General features: G+C 41.7%; 1 protein-coding gene across 1 annotated transcript in view; it reads left to right on the forward strand.

The window, feature by feature from the left end:
- The first annotated feature begins 11,594 nt into the window (after window positions 1-11,594).
- Window positions 11,595-23,362, forward strand: part of LOC126252714 (5-phosphohydroxy-L-lysine phospho-lyase-like) — a 334,596-nt gene continuing 322,828 nt past the window's right edge. Inside the window, exon 1 of the mRNA XM_049953620.1 lies at window positions 11,595-11,767. Coding sequence (XP_049809577.1) covers window positions 11,685-11,767 — 83 coding nt within the window. The 5' untranslated portion in view covers window positions 11,595-11,684. The remainder of the gene's footprint in view (window positions 11,768-23,362) is intronic.

The raw sequence follows: 23,362 nt of genomic DNA on the forward strand, positions 1-23,362 counted from the left end.
GCAGCTGTCAAAAGGTCAATGAGAGATTCTTTTAACTAATTTGAAAGCAATATTTTATCTGCAGATTTTAAAAATAACCCCAAAAAAATTTGGTCGTACGTAAAACCTATGAACGCTACAAATAATTCAATACCTTCTCTTGCTGACAGTACGGGTAATGCAACGGATGATGATAAACAGAAGGCTGAAATTCTAAACCTAGCTTTCAAAAACTCGTTACGGCAGAGGACTGCAGCACCATTACCCCTTTCAATTATCGAACAAACGCAAGGATGGCTGACATAGTGATTAGTGTATCTTGGATCCTTAGACGATAGGAAGGCATCTGGACCAGATGGTATCCCTGTAAGATTATATGTTGACTATGTTACAAATATAGCACCATTCTTATCCATCATCTATCAGAGATCATTGGAACAGCGGAAAGTTCCATGGGACTGGAAGAAAGCCCAGGTCATAACAATCTATAAAAAGGATAGAAAATCGGATGCACATAATTACCGGCCAATTCATGTTATACAACAGGCTCTAGATACCGGCTCCCAGGTTGATGCCTTTATTTCTCGAATTTCGAAAGGCGTTCGACTCAGTTCCGCACTGTCGATTGCTCCAAAAAGTGCGTGCTTACGGTCTATTCGATGACATATGCGGTTGGATAGAAAGTTTTCTAACAGACAGAGAGCAGTATTTCGTCCTGAATGAGATGACTTCAACAGGAACTTCAGGTGTGCCCCAGGGCAGCGTAATAGGTCCGCTGCTTTTTACGATTTACAAAAACGATATGGTTGATGGTATTGAAAGTGGTATTAGACTGTTTGCCGATGATGCTGTAGTCTACAGGAAAGTAGTATCACACTAAAGTTGTGAACAAATCAATGAGGATTTGCAGAAAATAAATGCATGGTGTAATGACTGGCAGCTATCTCTCAATACTAGTAAGTGCAACCTACTGCGTATAACAAGGCGAAAATCCCCATTAATGTACGAGTACAAAATAAATGCCCAGTCTTTGGAAGCGGTAACATCAGTCAAGTGTCTGGGTGTGACTATTCGAAATTATCTCAAATGGAATGATCATATTACACAAGTAACGGGCAAGGCGAACTCTAGATTGTGGTTTATTGGTAGAATCCTGAAGCGATACATTCCTTCAACAAAGGAAATTGCTTACAATATGTTAGTTCGTCCAGTCTTATTGTTCGTCTGTATGGGACCCTTACCAGTTGAGTCTGATTCAAGAGACTGAGAAGGTCTAAAGAAGAGAGGCAAGATTCGTGAATGGCACATCTAGCCATCGTGAGAGCGTTACAAATCTCATTGAAAGCTGAAGTGGGACAGACGACGCGCTAAACGGAAGGGGCTGCTCACTAAATTCGGAAATCGCGCAATGATCACCATTCAAAGATAAGGGAAATTAGAGCTCGTACTGAGGCGTTCAGGCAGTCGTTTTTCCCTCGCTCGATCCACAAGTGGAACAGAGGGGGAATTATGACGTCGGCGTGAGTTGTTCCCTCCGCCACACACCGCTTGGTGGCTAGCGGAGTATATGTGTAGATACAGATACAACACGGCACACAGAGTAATGCAGCAACGCTCAGACGAAACACGAATATTTTTGTCAGATTGTGTTCAACCTGTACCGTAAGTGTGTAGTACAGCACGTAACAAATGTAGAGCTGTTCCCTGAGAGGTATTGAAATTGTCGACCACCATGATTACGGCAGAGTGTACAGCGACGCACCATCGACACGCTTAAGAAATGCAGAATTTTGACGTACTACTTCCGCGCCTGCGATAATCCTAGCAACGAGCTCATTGTAAATATCGACAGGAATCTCGTAAACTACGTTTTTCAAATGCTCCCAGAAGAAGACGAGAAAAAGTCCGTTAGTATCATATGCCGGTGATGTCCGCATTGTTGTGCACCGTCTTCAGTGCAGTACAGGTACAGAGCTAATTGGGGGAAGAAACCAAATGAAGTTCAGTAACCCTGTAACGAGCCACAAGAGACCGTGGGTTTCGCCCGAAGAGAGAAACGGGGAGTTCCAATAAGCACCTGATTCATAGGACATTATCTCGAGCTGCACCCATTTCGTATCCCTGACTGTTGCAAGATTAATTTGTGTCTCTGACACCGTAATGAAAATCAGTCAACCATAATCCTATTTCACTTTATTGATATCGTAACTGGCGTGGGAGCATGAGCATGGGAGTGGAGCCTCTCAGTCATATCGTACACATAGGAGAGAAGGAGATGGATAGAGAAAGGTGGAAGGATGTGACAAACACACACAGAGATGAGAAGAACAGAGAGGGAGAGGAGGATATGGACAGAGAAAGAGGCAGGAGGAAAGGAAGAATGTGGAGAAGGGGTAGTGGGCAGATGGAAAAGGAATAGGGTCAGACGAGATAGACGAAGAGAGGGGTAGCAAGGGATGCACAGGGAGAACGGGGCACAAGGAGATGGAAAGAGTGTGGGGGGAGGGGGGGTGAACAGAGGCAGGGGGAGGAGAAGTTGGACAGATATGTGGATGGAGGAAGAGCAGTACAGACAAAGGGTACGATGATATGGATGGAGAGAGCGGGAGAAGGGGGAGGTGGAAGGTGGAAGGTGGAAGGTGGAAGGTGGAAGGTGGAAGGTGGAAGGTGGAGATGGGTAGTGGGCAGGTGGAGAAGGAAGAGCGGAGGTGGAGATGGACAAAGAGAGGGATGGTAGAAGATGGACAGAGAAAAGGGAAAGGAGGAGATGAGCAGAGAGAGGTGGAAGGAGGAGACGAGCAGAGGGGAGGAGGATATGAACAGAGGGATTAGGGATAAAGAGATGGGCAGAGAGAGAGGGATGAGGAGATGGACAGAGCGAGAGGAGGAGGAGGAGGAGGAGAGGTTGTGTGCAATACATTTGTCAAGTGCAAGCGAAGCAGCGGGTGAGAGGTTAGTCTCCCATGAGTTGCAATATTAGGCTACGAGCCAACCAGCAAATAGAAACTACTCATGCTTTCGAAAATTTCAGGTGACAGGAAACTGAACGCGTAGTAACTATGGTTCAGCTCCTTCCCACTTACATCGGACAGGTGCCAACGATAATCATTTCTACAACTGTCGAAAGAAAGAAGGTGATTTGAATAACTTGCTGTTTTCCTGCAGTTTCTTCGAAGTACAGCAGTACCACTTGTTGTAACAAATTTGTAAAATAGGTGTAGCTTCGAATAGCAGTTCCTGTTTTATCCTGTGTTAAAACACACTAAAATACACAAAGTCCTTCTTTGTTTTATACGAGATAGTAACGTATGTTTATTAAATTTGGTGTACTGACCCTGGTTATTTAAACAATCTAATCTCCAGGTGTACGCCTCAATATCTGTTGAGCTTTTTTTTTTTAATATTCTGTTTTGTCTATAGCTGGTATCATGTCAAGATTCTTTAGGTATTAGTCTTGTGCCTATGAGGATACTGTTAAATTTAAATCGTAGTTGAAACTCTTTACAAGCACATCTGCATCTATACTTCACAAGCCACCTTACAGTGTATGGCTCGTAATTCGTGTATGTAAACTACAGCTTTAATCGTCTTGTTGAAGCTCAGTAGCCTGCTTATATATGTAAGTGTATCGATGGATCGAAGATTCCATAAGAGAAATATACTGGATATGCTTTTACATGTCCTCAGCAGCAAGTCCGAATAGCCTTCTAAATGCATAAAAGCATTTAGAGGAGACAGTCGAACATTTGGAAGCACTCAATTTCGTATCTTCAGTTGCTTCCTGAAAGCTATTAATCGTCTCTGACTACAAGAGGGTCGTTAAAAATATTCAATACCAGAGATGGAACAAACAAACTACCGTTAATATTTGATGTTGCTTTCGAATATGTTCGTTGTGTACACAGGGGGCAGACAATCCATTTGCTGCGTGTACTTTCCCATGCTGGCATCCGCTGTAGCAAAGAAGTTGACTTATTACCGAAGCAAGCTGCATCTCTATTCGTAAAGGTTCGTCTTCATCACATAAAGTGTACAGCTCACAACTACCGGTTTCGGCTATTCCCATCTTCAGATCTGTTGCAAATAGAAAAACAGTGCTGTAAGCAACTAAATTCAATTATCGGAAGCAAACTCTGTATTAGGTCTAAAGAAACGAAAGAAAAATAAAAATATTAACATGATTAACAGCCATGCATACCAGCCATACATACTATAATAATATTCTGATGTAGGTATAATTGCCAAAATCTACATGTGCAGGTACGTAGTAAGTGCGGGTGTTGGTCTGGATGCGTGCAGTATTTGTACAAATGACTGAGGCCAGTAGAAGGCACTACAGCTAGGATACATGATTAATCAGTATCATAAAATCAATAGTTAAAATGGAATGTGTGAGGTCACTAATTAAAATTACTTCATATGGCAAAATTACAAATGAAGTGCCATAGCATGATCGCGTGCTCATTTACAGACTTTAATTCTTCAGTTGACAAGCTCCATCTGTAGGCACTGCCCTCGATCCGAAATTGCCGTACCGTATACAGACTAGTTAGGTGATGTCAAGTGCCAGGGAAAACATCAAGTACGTGAGATATCGAACGTGCGTCAACTAACGAGTGTTATAACCCCTAATTCTGGACATCTCTGGAGATATCGACGATTTCCATTGGAATGGTTCCTTGGTTTCCATGTTTATAAATACACGCGATTTTCTGTTGTAATGTATCGTACAGTTTTAAAGAAACAGAATCCACTTCAAAGGCTATAAAGAAGGCAAAGTATAATTATTTTCATTTTCCGATGACTAGTATAATAATAATGATTTCTTTTCATTTAACAAGATCAGACTTATTGATTTTTATCTCCAAAATATAGACGTTATATACAAGTGAAAATGGTCATTGTTAATTGACGACCTGCTTGATGACGAATAACCGTGTTAGTAGTTAGAATGCACAAAGGAAATTACTTTGTACAAACTTGATCTGACTTCGTGTTAAGTTTCAGGCTCAGACTTCAAATGGTTCAGAACTAACAACAGAGCACTTATGGCGCTAGATTGTTGCGTCAACGAACAAGTGGCTCCCAGTGAGATTAAATGACTAAAAATCATTTACTTCGTACAAATGAAACAAGAAAATTGAAAGACAGATTATTTTACAAATTAAAACACATTTTGGGATAAATTGTCCAATTATTACTGGTAATTCGTGCCGCTGCCAACAGAGGAAAAAGGAGAAGACAAAAGCAAAACTTTTTTTATTTTTTATTTTTTTTTTTTTACACACACAGGTAAAGTAACTGTACATTCATATAACAAAGTTTAACACGAAGTCAACTATTTATAAAGATGAGTTTCAAAAAATACTTTGACTTTTCTACAAATGTAGACCTGTACCGTTCATTTATCGAAACTAATGTTCACAGACACTTTAATCACTCACAAATCATTTACTTCTTACGTTTCACAAAAAGATGCGTTGTACCACCATCGCTCGATTCCGCTTCAACTACGCCTCTTTCCTTCTCCAGCTACGTAGAATCAACATTAACAGTTCTCCTACATGTGAGTATTATTGTGACTGTTATTCTGGATCAGAAGCTGACATAAGCCACACCATGCTCTCTGTCCCAGATTTGACTATGAGAGGTTGGGCTTTTTCAAAATACTGCTGAGTATGAGGTACCATCACCCTCAGTCGGCTTCTTCCAATTTGATTACTAAACACATTCGTCTTTATAAAGTGATTGTTAATTTCTGTAAGAGTATTGACAAAAATTTGTGGGTTTTGATGGTACGCACGTTTCATTTTTATGTCTTACTTGTAACGAAATCTGTCTCGGGCATGGATGTGTGTGATGTCCTTAGGTTAGTTAGGCTTAAGTAGTTTTGAGTTCTAGAGGACTACTGACCTCAAATGTTAAGTCCCGTAGTGCTCAGAGCCATTTGAACCATTTTGTGACGAAATCTCAGAAATGGCGGGATATGATAAGTCATAGCTGCCTAATTTACTTCTAGATCTACTTGTTAACAATTGATGGGGAGCAAAATTGTGACATCTTGGGCTCTTACATCTGTCAATATCTATTCTCTTCATATAATTCAGTGGACATTGTAACCATGTATGTTTGATCGCTAAATAGAGACCTCTCTCCGGAGGTCAAATTAAAAGGCAAAAAAAAGAATAAATCACGTCTGCCAAACCGCGGCCGGTTTTTTCGCATCATTTTACAATTTGTGTCAGTACACATCTGTCAAATGAGTACTTAATATTGAGTTTTCTCTGTGTAAAGCTTTTTATGTTTGTTCCAAATTGTTGACAGCATGATTCAATGAACCAAACTCAAATAACAAAACTAAATTAAATAAAAAACCTCAGGATGTCCGTAGTTCAAGTTCGAGATTCAGAACGCTGTAGAAAGAGAACACTGTTCACATAATGACGTCAAATTTGAACAGCGTGTTATTTACGCATAGGAAAACGACATAAAACAAAAAAAGTTACCAATAGATGCCACTATAAGCATCTTAACGTAAATGGGGTTGGTTACAAACGACAGTTGAATTACAATACGACGACTATACTTTGACTTGTACTGTTCAAATTCGACAGGAAACAGTTGTGACACTGTCATTTAGGTAAGCCCATCCACCACGGCAAGGTCGTACCACATCGGATGGTAAAACTCGTTTTTGAATTGTCCTCAAGCCAAAAACCGTACAAAAAGTAACAGTGAAATCGATTTTCAATTTTCCTGGGGTCAAAAAGCGCTTAAAAAGCGAAATGACGTCAGTTTCTAATTGTGGTGAGACTGGCGCAAGGCACGTTCAGTATGCAGTCCATCGTTTTCTGTCATTAGTCGGAATCGAGAAACAGTATGTTCCACAACAGAGTGGAGTGTCTCGAGGGTCACGTTCAGTTGCACAACGCGTGACTTCAGTTCAGCTACGTTCGTAGTTGGAACACTGAACACAATATCTTTCAGATAACCCCGCAGCCGGAAGTCACAGGGATTAAATCAAGTGGTCTGGACGGCCAGTTCTCTGCAGCAGACACTTCACTGGTTGTGCAAATGTGCGTAGGAGCGCTGTCTTGCATTAAAATGGCCCTACCCACACATCCACGCTGTTGAAGGTTTGGAATGACATTAGTGCGCAAAATACTCTCATAGCGTTTTCCATTGATGGTGCAGGTAACAGGACCCGCAGGACTTACCTCTTCGAAAAAATGTCGCCCTACAATGAATGATGCCGTCAAGCCCCACCATATAGCCACTCTTGCAGAATGAAGTGAACCGGCTGATGTGCGTGCGGATTTTCCGTTGGCTATATTATGCAATTCTGCGTATTGATGTGCCTTAGAGATGGCTTCGTATGTCCACAGAATGTTCCATGGCCATTCATTGGCCACTTCCATGACAGCAAGATATTCCAGAACGAACGTTTGTCTTAGTGGTAGGTCATCAGGATGCAACTCCTGAACATGGGTGATTTTGTATGGATAGCAATTCCGTATGTTTCGTAGGATTTTAGGCACTGTGCTCACAGGCATGTCCAACTTTCGAGCAATTCCCCACACACTGCATGTTTGGACACCACCGCTCGACCCCTCCTGCAGTGCTGTGGCCACATCTTCGACAAAATCTGATCAACTGCTTTCCTCCCTCTGTCACATTGTACTTCAAAACAATCTGCGTGTTCGAATTTTGAAATTACTTTCTCCAAACCCTTAGCAGACATTGGACCATTGCCTTTTCTACATCTACATCTACACCCATACTCCGCAAGCCAACTGACGGTGTGTGGCGGAGGGTACTTTGAGTAGTACCTCTATCGGTTCTCCCTTCTATTCCAGTCTCGTATTGTTCGTGGAAAGAAAGATTGTCGGTATGCCTCTGTGTGGGCTCTAATCTCTCTGATTTTATCCTCGCGGTCTCTTCGCGAGATATGCGTAGGAGGGAGCAATATACTGCTGGACTCCTCGGTGAAGGTATGTTCTCGAAACTTCAACAAAAGCTCGTACCGAGCTACTGAGTGTCTCTCCTGCAGAGTCTTCCACTGGAGTTTATCTATCATCTCCATAACGCTTTCGCGATTATTAAATTATCCTGTAACGAAGCGCGCTGCTCTCTGTTGGATCTTCTCTATCTCTTCTATCAGCCCTATCTGGTACGGATCCCACACCGGTGAGCAGTATTCAAGCAGTGGGCGAACAAGTGTACTGTAACCTACTTCCTTTATTTCGGACTGCATTTCCTTATGATTCTTCGAATCAATCTCAGTCTGGCATCTGCTTTATCGACGATTAATTTTATATGGTCATTCGATTTCAAATCACTCCTAATGCCTACTCCCAGATAATTTACGAAATTAACTTCTTCCGGTTGCAGACCTGCTATATTGTAGCTAAATGATGAAGGCTCTTTCTTTCTATGTGTCCGCAGCACATTACACTTGTCTACATTGAGATTCAGTTGCCATTCCCTGCACCATTTGTCAATTCGTTGCAGATCCTCCTGCATTTCAGTACAATTTTCCATTGTTACTACCTCTCGATATATTACATCATGATCCGCAAAAAGCCTCAGTGAATTTCCGATGTTATCCGCGAGGTCATTCATACATATTGTGAATAGCAACGGTCCTACGACACTCCCCCGCGGCACACCTGAAATCACTCTTACTTTGGAAGACTTCTCTCCATTGAGAATGACATGCTGCATTCTGTTATCTAGGAACTCTTCAATCCAATCACACAATTGGTCTGATAGTCCGTATGCTCTTACTTTGTTCATTAAACGACTGTGAGGGACTGTATCGAACGCCTTTCGGAAATCAAGAAACACGGCATCTACCTGGGAGCCCTTGTCTATGGCCCTCTGAATCTTGTGGACGAATAGCGCGAGCTGGGTTTCACACGATCGTCTTTTTCGAAACCCATGCTGGTTCCTCCAGAGTAGATTTCTAGTCTCCAGAAAAGTCATTATACTCGAACATAAGACGTGTTCCAAAATTCTACAACTGATCGACGTTAGAGATACAGGTCTATAGTTCTGCACATCTGTTCGACGTCTGTTCTTGAAAACTGGGACGATCTGTGCCCTTTTCCTTTTCTTCATACTCTGTCTGGAACTTCTGCAGGATTACGGGCTCATAGTCACTGCTTTCTTGAAAGAGGTTTACCAGCAGTGCGCGATCAGTCATGGATACGGTCCTGTTGGGCATCTCAGACGTGAACTAAGGAGCAGCTGTGTGCTGCGTGTTCTTTTTTTTCGTGACGTTTCCCCATATTCATAGATTAGATTAGATTAGATTAATACTAGTTCCATGGGTCATGAATACGATATTTCGTAATGATGTGGAACGAGTCAAATTTTCCAATACATGACATAATTAAGTTAATTTAACAACATAATTAAGTTAATATAACAACTTTTTAATTTTGTTTTTTTTATTTTTTTTATAATTTTTTTGTTTGGTTTTTTTTCTATTTTTTCTTAATTTATATCTAAAAATTCCTCTATGGAGTAGAAGGAGTTGTCAATCAGAAATTCCTTTAATTTCTTCTTAAATACTTGTTGGTTATCTTTCAGACTTTTGATACTATTTGGTAAGTGACCAAAGACTTTGGTGGCAGTATAATTCACCCCTTTCTGTGCCAAAGTTAGATTTAATCTTGAATAGTGAAGATCTTCCTTTCTCCTAGTATTGTAGCTATGCACATTGCTATTACTTTTGAATTGGGTTTGGTTGTTAATAACAAATTTCATAAGAGAGTATATATACTGAGAAGCTACTGTGAATATCCCTAGATCCTTAAATAAATGTTGCAGGATGATCTTGGGTGGACACCAGCTATTATTCTGATTACACGCTTTTGTGCAATAAATACTTTATTCCTCAGTGATGAATTACCCCAAAATATGATGCCATATGCAAGCAATGAGTGAAAATAGGCCTAGTAAGCTAATTTACTAAGATGTTTATCACCAAAATTTGCAATGACCCTTATTGCATAAGTAGCTGAACTTAAACGTTTCAGCAGATCATCAATGTGTTTCTTCCAATTTAATGTCTCATCAATGGACACACCTAAAAATTTTGAATATTCTACCTTATCTATATGCTTCTGATTAAGGTCTATATTTATTAATGGCGTCATACCATTTACTGTACGGAACTGTATGTACTGTGTCTTATCAAAATTCAGTGAGAGTCCGTTTACAACGAACCACTGAGTAATTTTTTGAAAGACATTATTGACAATTTCATCAGTTAATTCTTGTTTGTCAGGTGTGATTACTATATTTGTATCATCAGCAAAGAGAACTAACTTTGCCTCTTCATGAATATACAATGGCAAGTCATTAATATATATTAAGAACAACAAAGGACCCAAGACCGACCCTTGTGGAACCCCATTCCTGATAGTTCCCCAGTTTGAGGAATGTGCTGATCTTTGCATATTATGAGAACTGCTTATTTCAACTTTCTGCACTCTTCCAGTTAGGTACGAATTAAACCATTTGTGCACTGTCCAACTCATGCCACAATACTTGAGCTTGTCTAGCAGAATTTCATGATTTACACAATCAAAAGCCTTTGAGAGATCACAAAAAATCCCAATGTGTGGTGTTCGGTTATTCATCATTCAAAATTTGAATGGTGAAAGCATATATGGCATTTTCTGTTGAAAAACCTTTCTGGAAACCAAACTGACATTTTGTTAGTACTTCATTTTTTGCAGATATGTGAAGCTACTCTTGAATACATTACTTTCTCAAAATTTTTGGATATAGCTGTTAGAAGGGAGATTGGATGGTAATCGTTGACATCAGTTCCATCCCCTTTTTTATGCAAAGGTATAACAATACCATATTTCAGTCTATCAGGGAAAATGCCCTGTTCCAGAGAGCTATTACACAGGTGGCTGAGAATCTTACTTATCTGTTGAGAACAAGCTTTTAGTATTTTGCTGGAAATGCCATCAATTCGATGTGAGTTTTTGCTTTTAAGCAAGTTTATTATTTTTCTAATTTCAGAGGGAGAAGTGGGTGAGATTTCAATTTTATCAAATTATGCATAGGTATGGCCTCTTCCATTAACAGCCTAGCATCTTCTAATGAACACCTGGATTCTACTATATCCACAACATTTAGAAAATGATTATTAAAAATATTTTCAACTTCTGACTTTTTGTTCGTAAAGTTTTCATTCAATTTGATGGTAACTGTCTTCCTGTGCTCTTGGTTGACCTGTTTCTCTTTTAATAATATTCCAAATTGTTTTAATTTTATTATCAGAGTTGCTGATTTCAGACATGATACACATACATCTGGATTTTTTAACATCTTTTCTTAATATAGCACAGTAGTTTTTATAGTTTCTGGGTCACTACTCTTTCTTGCTGTCAGATACATTTCCCTTTTCCGGTTGTCATTCTGTGCCGTTGTTCTCTTTCTGTGGCGTTGTGAAACTGAGTACGAGAACTAGAGACAGGAGCTACACAGCTACTACACGGTGCTGCCGCAGCACGGTCGTGCGGCGAACTACGTGGCGACAGCGCCACCTAGCAGGCGGGCAGACAGCCGCGGCTGCTGGGAGAGCTGGCAGCGGTCCAGGTAGAACCCGCCGGCCGACGCCGATCGTAGACTGCCGGCTGTTGGCGCAGCTGGGCGCGAGGCGCGAGTACGCAGTGCGAGCGATGGACGCGCGCAGCGGCGGCTGTTCGGATGGCGACAGCTTGACCAGGGACCAGGCGCTGCTGCTCCGCCAGAAGTATATCTCGTGAGTACTCTACGCTGCCGTTCTCAGCATGTGTGCTTGTTCGTTCTGGAATTCATTTTGTGGTGATTTGCCTTATCTCTACACATCTACAGCTCCGCAAGCCACCTTTACAGTGTGCGACGCATATTAATTCTGGTAACACTATCACTTCCCATATTCTCTGTTCTATTCACAAATGGTGCATGGGAAGAACGACAGTCTATAAACTACCGTACGAACTGCAATACTTCTGATTTTCTGGTTGTTGTCAATTCGCGAAACACATGTGGGAGGTAGCAAACATTGTCCGACTCTTCTTTGAACGTACGCTGTCAGAACTTCAGCTGCGACCCTCTGCGTGATACACAACTCTTCTCTTGCAGCAACTGCGACTGGAGTTTGTTGAGCATGTCTGTAATGCTCTCGTGCCGACTGAACAATATCGTGAGAACAGTTGCCATCGTCGTTGGATCTTCTGTCTTTCTCCGTATCTCTCTTCTGTTAATCCTACTTGGTAAGGGTTCCAGACTAATAAATAACACTCAAGAATACATCGAACACGTTGTTTGTAAGCCATTTATTTCGTGGTTGAATTGCATTTCCTTAGGTTGTTCCAATGAATTCCAACTCGGCATCATATGTTCTACAATTAGAGGTGTGTGGTCATTATACAGGTTGTCTCTGGAGGAATCGTTAATATTCATGGCTAAGGCAGGAATGATCATTCGAAGAAAAAAAGTCTACTAAAACTGGGTTCTAAATTGTATACCTTAAGAGCTTTGGGCACTACTTCATTTTTGATATGCATTTTAGACCCCATGTTCACTAGACATTTTTTTCTTGTTTACGTCCATACTACCATGTCTCAACACAGGGAAACAAAAGAACTTGCACTAGGAGAGATTTATTTGACAATATCGAAGGTGAAGAAGTGATCATATCTCTTAAGGGCCACGCGGTATTAGCCGAGCGGTCTATGGCGCTGCAGTCGTGGACTGTGCGGCTGGTCCCGGGGGAGGTTCGAGTCCTCCCTCGGGCGTGGGTGTGTGTGTTTGTCCTTAGGATAATTTAGGTTAAGTAGTGTGTAAGCTTAGGAACTGATGACCTTAGCAGTTAAGTCCCATAAGATTTCACACACATTTAATTTTTATTATATCTCTTAAGGTATGTATCTCAGAGCTCATGTTAACTAGCCATTTTTCTTATTGTTTTGCTCGATACCACTACCTCTCAAAATACGGAAAGCAAAGAGCTTGCACTAGGAGAGATTTGTTCCACGGTATCGAAGATTTAGCTCTTAGCTCTTAAGATACGCATTATACAGGGTGTCCCAGCTATCTTGTCCACCCAAAATATCTCTGGAACAATAACAGCTATTGGAAAACGACTTTCACCGGTATCAATGTAGGGCTGGGGCCCATGAATGTACATATTTGGAAACATTCTAAAACGAAAGCATATGTGTTTTTTAACACAAACTTATGTTTTTTTTAAATGGACATCCTATATTTTTTCTTCAGCAATCCATAGCATGACAAAGCACTTACACAATGGCGTTGGTTGCATCGCAATATTCCCATTACATCCCGAGATATTAAGACGCGAAGTTGACGCACGTCCTGAGGCTCAGGCGTGAACCCCATGCTGCCCGTAATCGCGATGTGATTGACATGCGTAATCACACTTCCATACTTACCAAGAGGTCCGAAACGAATAATACGGTCTGCTGTCATCCTGCATTAACGTCGTACATTCCAGCAGGTATTTATCCCATAGGCTAGGGGTGATGCGGTTCTGTAACATATCTGTGTACCGCAACGTTAGTCACAAAGTTAACTTCGCTTATCGTTAATCCGTTACTAAAAAGGTAATGCCGTTCAACGTTAGAACTTTACTTTACTGTAGATCTAGCGCAAGTGACAGTTAATCATTCACTCGTAATAGTAAAATTCATGTTGATGGTTTTAGTGAAACGAGCAAGTGGACTAAAAGTTTTACCGTTGTTTAGGTAAAAATGTTTTGATTTGGGAAGTTCAGGTAGGACACAGAAGATGAATGTAAACATGTTTAACCAATTAGTTTTATTATCACATAATTATCAATGTTATGTTTATCTAATGCGTTAAATGACAAATTGTTGCAAACAAATGTTTCTTAACATCACTGGGTAAAATGGCCCTTTGCAGAAACTTCCACTGTGATACCAGCACTACATATACACATAGCGTTCACATCTCATGCTCAAAGTGAAGCCCATTGGCTTGCATACTTAGGGTCACTCTGCGGGTGAAGGATGCCCTACTTCGTGCTACTGTTTCCCCTTTGATAGCTGTACAAGCATCAATAATGCGTTGCTTCATGTCCTCTGGTGTTGTTGGTTCATGTTGGTAAACAGCATCCTTCACTGCTCCCCAAAGAAAATAATCCAGCGGTGTAAGGTCCGGAGATCGGGCGGGCCACCTAACTGGGCCACCTCGTCCAGTCCACCTACCAGGGAACTTACGGTTCAGAAGTCGTCGTGCTCGTAAGGCGTTATGTGCAGGGCATCCGTCATGCTGATACCACATGACCATTCTCCGGTTCAGAGGTATGGTGTCCAAGAGAACAGGAAGGTTGTGTCGTATAAATCTGGAGTATTGCCTGCCATTTTGGATGCCATTTATAAAGAAAGGTCCGATAATGGTATCTCCAATAACCCCACACCAAACATTAACTTTCCACGGACGTTGATGCTCTACCTGACAGAGCCATTTTGGATTGTCTGCGGACCAATAATGCATATTCCTCATATTGACAATTCCTTTGTTGGAGAATGATGCCTCGTCGGTAAAGAGAACATCTGCAAAAAAATTTGGATTAGTCAGAAGTTTTTGCTGAGCCCACCGACAAAATGATACCCTATTGCGGAAGTCATTTCCATGAAGATCCTGGTGTAAATGAACATGGTAAGGATGAAATTTATGACGTTTACGCTGTGCACCTGATTTCGACACACCAACTTCACGTTCAATTTGACGTGTGCTGATTTGAGGATTCACAGCTATGGTAGCGAGCACAGCAACTTCAGCACGTTCATCTGTGCGTGTTCTAGGACGATGTCGAGGTCTTGGATTTAAGCTTCCCGTTTCACGTAGACGAGATCTGAGACGACCAAACATCCGGCGCGAAGGCGATGGCTTGTCAGGGAATCGTCTTCTGTACAGTCGTTCTGCCTGAACAGCATTTCGTCCACCTACAACAGGGTACAGTACAGGTATGAACAGTAGGGTAGAAAACAGACATATTAACTTAAAATCATAATGTTCGCTAACAGTACTATCAACAAACAAGCAATCTCATAACGTATTTCCCGTCAACGTACATTCTCCATAGATCAGCAGCATTTCTACCATATCTTCATGTATGTACATTATACTGTACAGTATAAGTTCTATAAGCTCCACAACACAACGTTTATTCACAATGTGTACTACCTCCGTGCCGTCACTAGATTACTGGGATGCACGACTACACTGGCAAGCGGTGTACTGCACACCAAAGCAACAACAAATGGGATGCTCGGAGGGTGGTGGAGTACAGGAGTTTGCATGGGTCGCAAGTCATAAACAAGGCGAAGTGGAAACTGTGGCAGTAGTGGGAACTACGTTGGACACTTGACTAGGTAGAGCCAGGCCCTGCGCGACAGGCACAATGGGTCATATAACGCATTAGATAAACCTTATTTTGGGTGCGCAGGATAAATAAGACAACCTGACGGGTGTACACCGATCGGTACTGGTTCATATTGTGTACGTAGATACGTAAAACGTGCAAGAGGGAAACCATTATGTGCTTATGAGAGTTGATCGCAGCAGACCGTATTATTCGTTTCGGACCTCTTGATATGTATGGAGGTGTGATTACACATGTCAATCACATCGCGATTACGGGCAGCATGGGGTTCACGCCAGAGCCTCAGGACGTGCGCTAGCAGCGCATGTCGGGTGTTTCAAGCATCAACTTCGCGTCTCAATATCTCGGGATGTAATGGGAATATTGCGATGCAATCAGGGCCATTGTTTATGTGCTTTGTCATGCTATTGATTGCTGAAGAAAAAATATAGGACGTCCATTTAAAAAAAACATAAGTTTGTGTTAAAAAACACATATGCTTTCGTTTTAGAATGTTTCCAAATATGTACATTCATGGGCCCCAGCCCTACATTGATACCGGTGAAAGTCGTTTTCCAATAGCTGTTATTGTTCCAGAGATATTTTGGGTGGACAAGATAGCTGGGACACCCTGTAGAGCACATATTTACTAGACTCTTTTACTTCGAATGATCATTTCTGTCATGTTCCCCTGAATACTGACCATTCCCCATGGTAAACCCTGTATTTAGATCGCTCCGGACTGTTATCCATAAATACTGTACGGTGCTTACTGTTACCTTTCACCAATAGCATAATCGAGCAGTAGTCGATCTCTGCGCTTATTTACGTGCAGTATGTTCCATTTCGTTCCGCACATGTTCAACCGCCAGTGCAGATACCAATCTTCGATACTCTACAGGTCTTCCTGCGTTTGGCTAAGTCCTCTAGTGTTACCACAGTCCTGCAAACGACAGCATCATCTGCAAACTACCTCGTGGAGAGATTTCGGCGTTTTACACTAGATCATTTTTATATCTTGCTAACGACAATGGCACTACAACACACCTTTGTGGTACTCGGGGGTCACAAATCTGATCTGATACTCGATAAGCTCGCATTTTGTTCACCAAACGACAGTGTGGAACACCATGAAACCTCTTCTGCAAGTCAAAAAACACGGCATCAAGATGGACTCTTTCTCTTATGTAACATTTTGTCCTTCCAGTCGTGCGAATTTCTCTGCCAGACCCACCGACCGGTTTACAGTTCTTCGTACGCGACCTTCCACAACCGCGGTGTCTTACAGGAAAACAACAGCTGCTCGTGAAACGAACAAAGCCTTTTGGCGGTATTCAGATCGTCGACTTCATCTTTCTGTCTCTGTTAGATTTTTTCATTTGTTAGTAGCGAACACCTCCAGGGAGTGCATTACTTTTAACTAAAAAGTTTGTTTCAGTCAGTACACAGGTAAAGTTTCAGTATCAGTAACCCATAAACAGTTTGACATAGCCATCGTTCAAGAAGTGGTTATGAGCTATTCGAAATGATGAGTCAGTTGAAACCATAATAGCCGTTAAACAGTTGATGTGAGCATTCAAATAACCTTTCACCTCCGTAAACTCCTTTACATCCCAACTCTAGGCTACGTGAAAATGCCGCCAAAATAAAAGAACAATGGCGCCTCCTTTGCGATATAGAGACAGACTTTAGAAAAATATCGTCTACACTGATCAGTAACACAATTATTCGATAAATGATCACAAGAAATGTGTTGTCCTATGAGACGAATCTGTAATTGAAGTTAAAGTCGGCAATGTTATATCCTTCAGATTCACATAACATTTCAGCAAATTTGCATTTCATTTAATTATTATTGAACACAGGTCCCCAGAGAAACGGCAAAGTGTTTAATAATCTCGCTGTTTACGAACCGATATTATTTGCGATCATAATCGGTACAGGGTAACAAAACATTCATCACACTCGTTCGAGGATTCAGTACTGGAATTGCTTTTGTGTGATGTCATCCAGACATCTACTGACAAATCTCCTAGCTGCACAACATTATAAACGTAGATCGTTACTATAACAGTGTTCGTTTTACACGCAACAAGACAACGCTATCAAGTTTTGCCTTCTTAATACGTTACATACCGATCCATCATAAATCATGTAAAGATAAGCTCCTATCTCAATCTGTTAGATGCATTACACGGGGCTAACGCCGAAAAATGGCATTAGTAATGCAAATGGCTTATTCATGTTCTTTTTAGTGTGCTGAATCTTAATGTGGCATGTCATTACAGTTAGAATCGGTATTTTCTTAAAAAAAAACATTTTTAGAAATTTCAGTGACACATTATTTATATATTATTTCACTTAATAATAATATGAAGTTGTAATGTCTGTGCAACGGTTGTACTGGTTGATAAATATCATAACTTTTATGATAATCTCTTTGGCTCTACCACGTCTTCCGCAGTAACCTCTTGAATCCGAAACAAATTCTATCATTACCTCCACTTATTAAGTTGGGCCAGGTTAACAGTTTGTGAAAGCCTTAACCACCTTAACCAAAGATGGACACTGTTTCGAATATCTCTTTCAGATTTTTCCTCATCCATCGGAAGCGAAATTGTAATAAGTTGTGTCTGTTGGACCTGATACACGAAAAGTTACGTTCGATTCCTATTTTGAATCAAAAATAACTGAGTGAGGCTTGGCAGTCATTCTATAAAGTTACAACTAAGTTTTTAAGCAACAAAAACGGCCTGTGTTGCACCTAACATAATGAAAAACCTCAAAAAGTTGGAGTGCTTGATGAGCTTCAAGATACCCTTTTTCAGTTGTAGTGGTGTGACTGTTAGGGGTGCAATTTGTGTTTGATATCCGTGAACAGCCCAAGAAAATTATTGAGAAAATATTTATTGGCTAGCTCACCCCAACACATTCTAAATGACCATTTAATAATAAGTTTATATTAGATGTAAACATTTTTCTGTTATTAACGTGTTACATTTTGCACACCCCACACATCATCTTTTCTCAGTTTACATCCTTGGTTAACAATTAATGAACGATATCTGTGTTTCTTTGCTTGATGATAACCTTTGCATTGTAAACAAAAATACCAAGTGCACAGCACATGTGTGATGCTCAATACACATTTTAAGAATATTACGAAATGTGCCACAATAATTTATTTACAACATGTGTGCTATGTGCTACATACATCGAACTAGAAAACCAAATGTACTACAACAACACAAATCGTCATCTACTGGAACTTATGTAAGTGATTACAACTATTTGCATCATATATAAAAAATACAAGCACTTTACCGTATTTTTATTAGTGAAACAACTGGCAAGTAGCACTAAATACTCGAATATTCTTGTACAGTGTGGAGCAGGCGACATATTGTTGACCAAAACATACGTGTAACGAAAAATATTATCCGTCTGAGGATTGGCGTGGTAGCCCGAAACCGGTTATGGCACTAAAGTAAAACATTTAAAAAGTATATGTGGCTGGTTGCGTCATTCACCAACTATCATTAAAGGCCGCGGAGTTTATAAGATCCAACACGGATAAAATAACATCATATGAATATGTTTTATATCGTGACAAGGTGCTAGCAATCAGTTCCCAGCTGAATGTGGTGCGAGTTGTAATAGTGGAGGTTGCGTCAGTCCATAAGCTAAATTGTTAGGTACTCTTTGAAGCGAATGACAACTTCTCTTCTTCCTCAATGATCGGTTAACCACAGTTCACTTTACCTATTGCTCTATTATTCTTCATGCCTTTGAACAACAGATTCTTATGAATCGTATGCTTCTATGTGAATTTGTGAATGAATATATGATGCAGTGGGGCAAATGGATCTCATTTAAATTTAAGGTTTAGTTTCTCAGGACGCAATTTTCGAAATATCTAACGACATTTGACTCAAACTATGTATTTTAGTACGGGTACAGATAACCTCTTTGTTGTGTTCTCAAATCATGGTCACGCAATCACTTCAGTCCACCATCGACATAATCTAGGACACAACTATCTCCCTAGCATGTATGTGGATGTGGCCACTAATGTAGTTAACTTGGCAGTACTTGAATTCAGTATTCATTGTTGCTCTCTGCACTTCAAGACACAATACCTAAGATATGACATGGTTAAACAATAATCCAGAACAGTGCTCAACTGGATTTTGTACGCCTGTCAAAGGAAAAGTTCAAGTGCCTATACAGGGTGGTCCACTGATCTTGACCGGGCCAAATATCTCACGAAATAACCTACAAACGAAAAAACTACAAAGAACGAAACTTGTCTAGCTTGAAGGGGGAAACCAGATGGCACTATGGTTGGCCCGCTAGATGGCGCTGCCATGGGTCAAACGGATATCAACTGCGTTTCTTTAAATAGGAACACCCAATTTTTATTACATATTCGTGTAGTACGTAAAGAAATTTGAATGTTTAGTTGGACCGCTTTGTGATAGATGGCGCTGTAATAGTCACAAACATATGGCTCACAATTTTAGACCAACAGTTGGTAACAGGTAGGTTTTTTAAATTAAAATACAAAACGTAGGTACGTTTGAACATTTTATTTCGGTTGTTCCAATGTGATACATGTATCTTTGTGAATTTCAAATGGTTCAAATGGCTCTGGGCACTATGGGACTTAACATCTATGGTCATCAGTCCTCTAGAACTTAGAACTACTTAAGCCTAACTAACCTAAGGACGTCACACAACACCCAGTCATCACGAGGCTTTGTGAATTTATCATTTCTGAGAACGCATGCTGTTACAGCGTGATTACCTGTAAATACCACATTAATGCAATAAATGCTCAAAATGATGTCCGTCAACTTCAGTGCATTTGGCAATACGTGTAACGACATTCCTCTCAACAGCGAGTAGTTCGCCGTCCATAATGTTCGCACATGCATTGACAATGTGCTGACGTATGTTGTCAGGCGTTGTCGGTGGATCACGATACCAAATATCCTTAAACTTTCCACACAGAAAGAAATCAGGGGACGTCAGATCCGGTGAACGTGCGGGCCATAGTATGGTGCTTCGACGACCAATCCACCTGTCATGAAATATGCTATCATTACCGCTTCAGCCGCATGATGTGCCGGACATCCATCATGTTGGAAGTACATCGCCATTCTGTCATGCAGTGAAACATGTTGTAGTAACATCGGTAGAACATTACGTAGGAAATCAGCATACATTGCACCATTTAGATTGCCATCGATAAAATGGTGGCCATTTATCCTTCCTCCCATAATGCCGCGCCGTACATTAACACGCCAAGGTCGCTGATGTTCCACTTGTCGCAGCCATTGTGGATTTTCCGTTGCCCAATAGTGCATATTACGCCGGTTTACGTTAGCGCAGTTGGTGAATCACGCTTCGTCACTAAATAGAACGCGTGCAAAAAATCTGTCATCGTCCCGTAATTTCTCTTGTGCCCAGTGACAGAACTGTACACGACGTTCAAAGTCGTCGCCATGCAATTCCTGGTGCATAGAAATATGGTACGGGTGCAATCGATGTTGATGTAGCACTCTCAACACCGACGTTTTTGAGGCGCAATTTGTCTGCTACTGATGTGCGGATTAGCCGCCGCAGCAGCTAAAACACCTACTTGGGCATCATCATTCGTTGCAGGTCGTGGTTGACGTTTCACATGTGGCTGAAAACTTCCTGTTCCCTTAAATAACGTAACTGTCCGGCGAACGGTCCGGACACTTGGATGAAGTCGTTCAGGATACCGAGTAGCATACATAGCACACGTCCGTTGGGCATTTTGATCGCAACAGCCATACATCAACACGATATCGGCCTTTACCGCAGTTGGTAAACGGTCCATTTTAACACGGGTAATGTATCACGAAGCAAATACCGTCCGCACTGCCGGAATGTTACGTGATACCACGTTTCGTTTGATGCTTATTTCGTGAGATATTTGGCCCGGTTACTATCAGTGGACCACCCTGTATATGACTAGGTCCACAATTACTATCTACTACAAAATTTCCCTTCATGGCCTACATCGCTTAAAGGAATACTTTTGTTCTTCAACCAAACACTAGTCTGTGACTATGGTACAGCAGTTAAATGATTTCTCCCAGGGGTAGCAACACCGGAAAGTATACAGGAGGGACTCCTGCAAACCATAGAACACCAGCAGAGAGGTAACGGCAGTCTGAGGATCTACATCTACACCTGAATTCCTAGTCGCCTTATGCTCTGTGTTGGAGAATACGTAGTGATCCAGTTTCATTTTTCCCCTTCTTACTCGGTTCGTGGATTTAAAGAGTCTTCAGTCCGGAACCGCGCTGCTGCCATGGTTGCAGGTTAGAATCCTGTCTCGGGGATGGATGTGTGGTGTCCTTAGGTTAGTTAGCTTTAAGTAGTTCTAAGTCTATGGGACTGATGACCTCAGATGTTAAGTCCCATAGTGCTTAGAGCCATTTGAACCATTTAAAATAAAGAGTGTCGGTTTCCGACTTTTTATGCCGGGATATATCTAGCTGTGGCACCATGATCATTACGCTACATGTAAGACGTGGGAAGTGTCCCCTGATTTGTTTTGAAACTTGAACTCTTGGAACTTTGTGAGTAAGAGTCTCCGTGATGCAGAATGGCCTTCTTGCAACGAACAAGTGATCTGTTTCGTGCGTGAATTGCACTTCCTTGGAATTTTCCCCAGTAAAATTCTGCCTGGCATAATACTGCCCCACCGTCCTGCGTCCACGGCACGATGCATGTCTCGAGTAGCGGCTCGCCTGCATGATGGCGTATGCGGACACGACCATCGACCTTGAGTGTTGTGTAATAATAAACGTCGTTCATCTGACCAGGCGACATATTTCCATAGATCCACCGTCCATTTTGACGATCCTGTGCCCACTGCAATCATAACAGACGATGTCGTTGGTTGAAAATGGAAACACGCATGGGTCGTCTGCGGCGGTGTCCCGGGTTCAGTAATGGCCGCTGAACGGAGTGCTCCCACACACAGTACTCTCTCGTCATATTTCCCACCAGAGAGTCGCCTATCCTGCTTTACAGAGCGCGGGAGCCTCCAGCCTCCACGTTCTGTGACAAGGCGTAGACGCCCAACACCTTGTCGCCTACTCGTGGTTTCGCCGTCCTTCGACCACTTTCCGTAGATGCTCGCGGCAGTAGCACGCAAACAGCCGACCAGCTTCACCGTTTCCAAGATGCACGTTCCCAGGTGCCGGGCCATAAAAATCCGTCCTTTGTCACAGTCTCTGATGTTAGTGGATTTCCTACACTACTGGCCATTAAAATTGCTACACCAAGAAGAAATGCAGATGATAAACGGGTATTCATTAGACAAATATATTATACTATAACTGACATGTGATTACATTTACACGCAATTTGGGTGCATAGATCCTGAGAAAACAGTACCCACAACAACCACCTCTGGCCGTAATAACGGCCTTGATACTCCTGGGCATTGAGTCAAACAGAGCTTGGATGGCGTGTACGGGTACAGCTGCCCATGCAGCTTCAACACGATACCGCAGTTCATCAAGATTAGTAACTGGCGTATTGTGACGAGCCAGTTGCTCGGCCACCATTTACCAGACGTTTTCAATTGGTGAGAGATCTGGAGAATGTGCTGGACAGGGCAGCAGTCGAACATTTTCTGTATCCAGAAAGGTCCGTACAGGACCTGCAACATGCGGTCGTGCATTATCCTGCTGAAATGTAGGGTTTCGCAGGGATCGAATGAAGGGTAGAGCCACGGGTCGTAACACATCTGAAATGTAACGTCCACTGTTCAAAGTGACGTAAATGCGAATAAGAGATGACCGAGACGTGTAACCAATGGCACCCCATACCATCACGCCCGGTGATACGCCAGTATGGCGATGACGAATACACGCTTCCAATGTGCGTTCACCGCGATGTCGCCAAACACGGATTTGA

The sequence above is a fragment of the Schistocerca nitens genome, chromosome 1 (assembly GCF_023898315.1).
Source record: "Schistocerca nitens isolate TAMUIC-IGC-003100 chromosome 1, iqSchNite1.1, whole genome shotgun sequence".
Taxonomy (NCBI): domain Eukaryota; kingdom Metazoa; phylum Arthropoda; class Insecta; order Orthoptera; family Acrididae; genus Schistocerca; species Schistocerca nitens.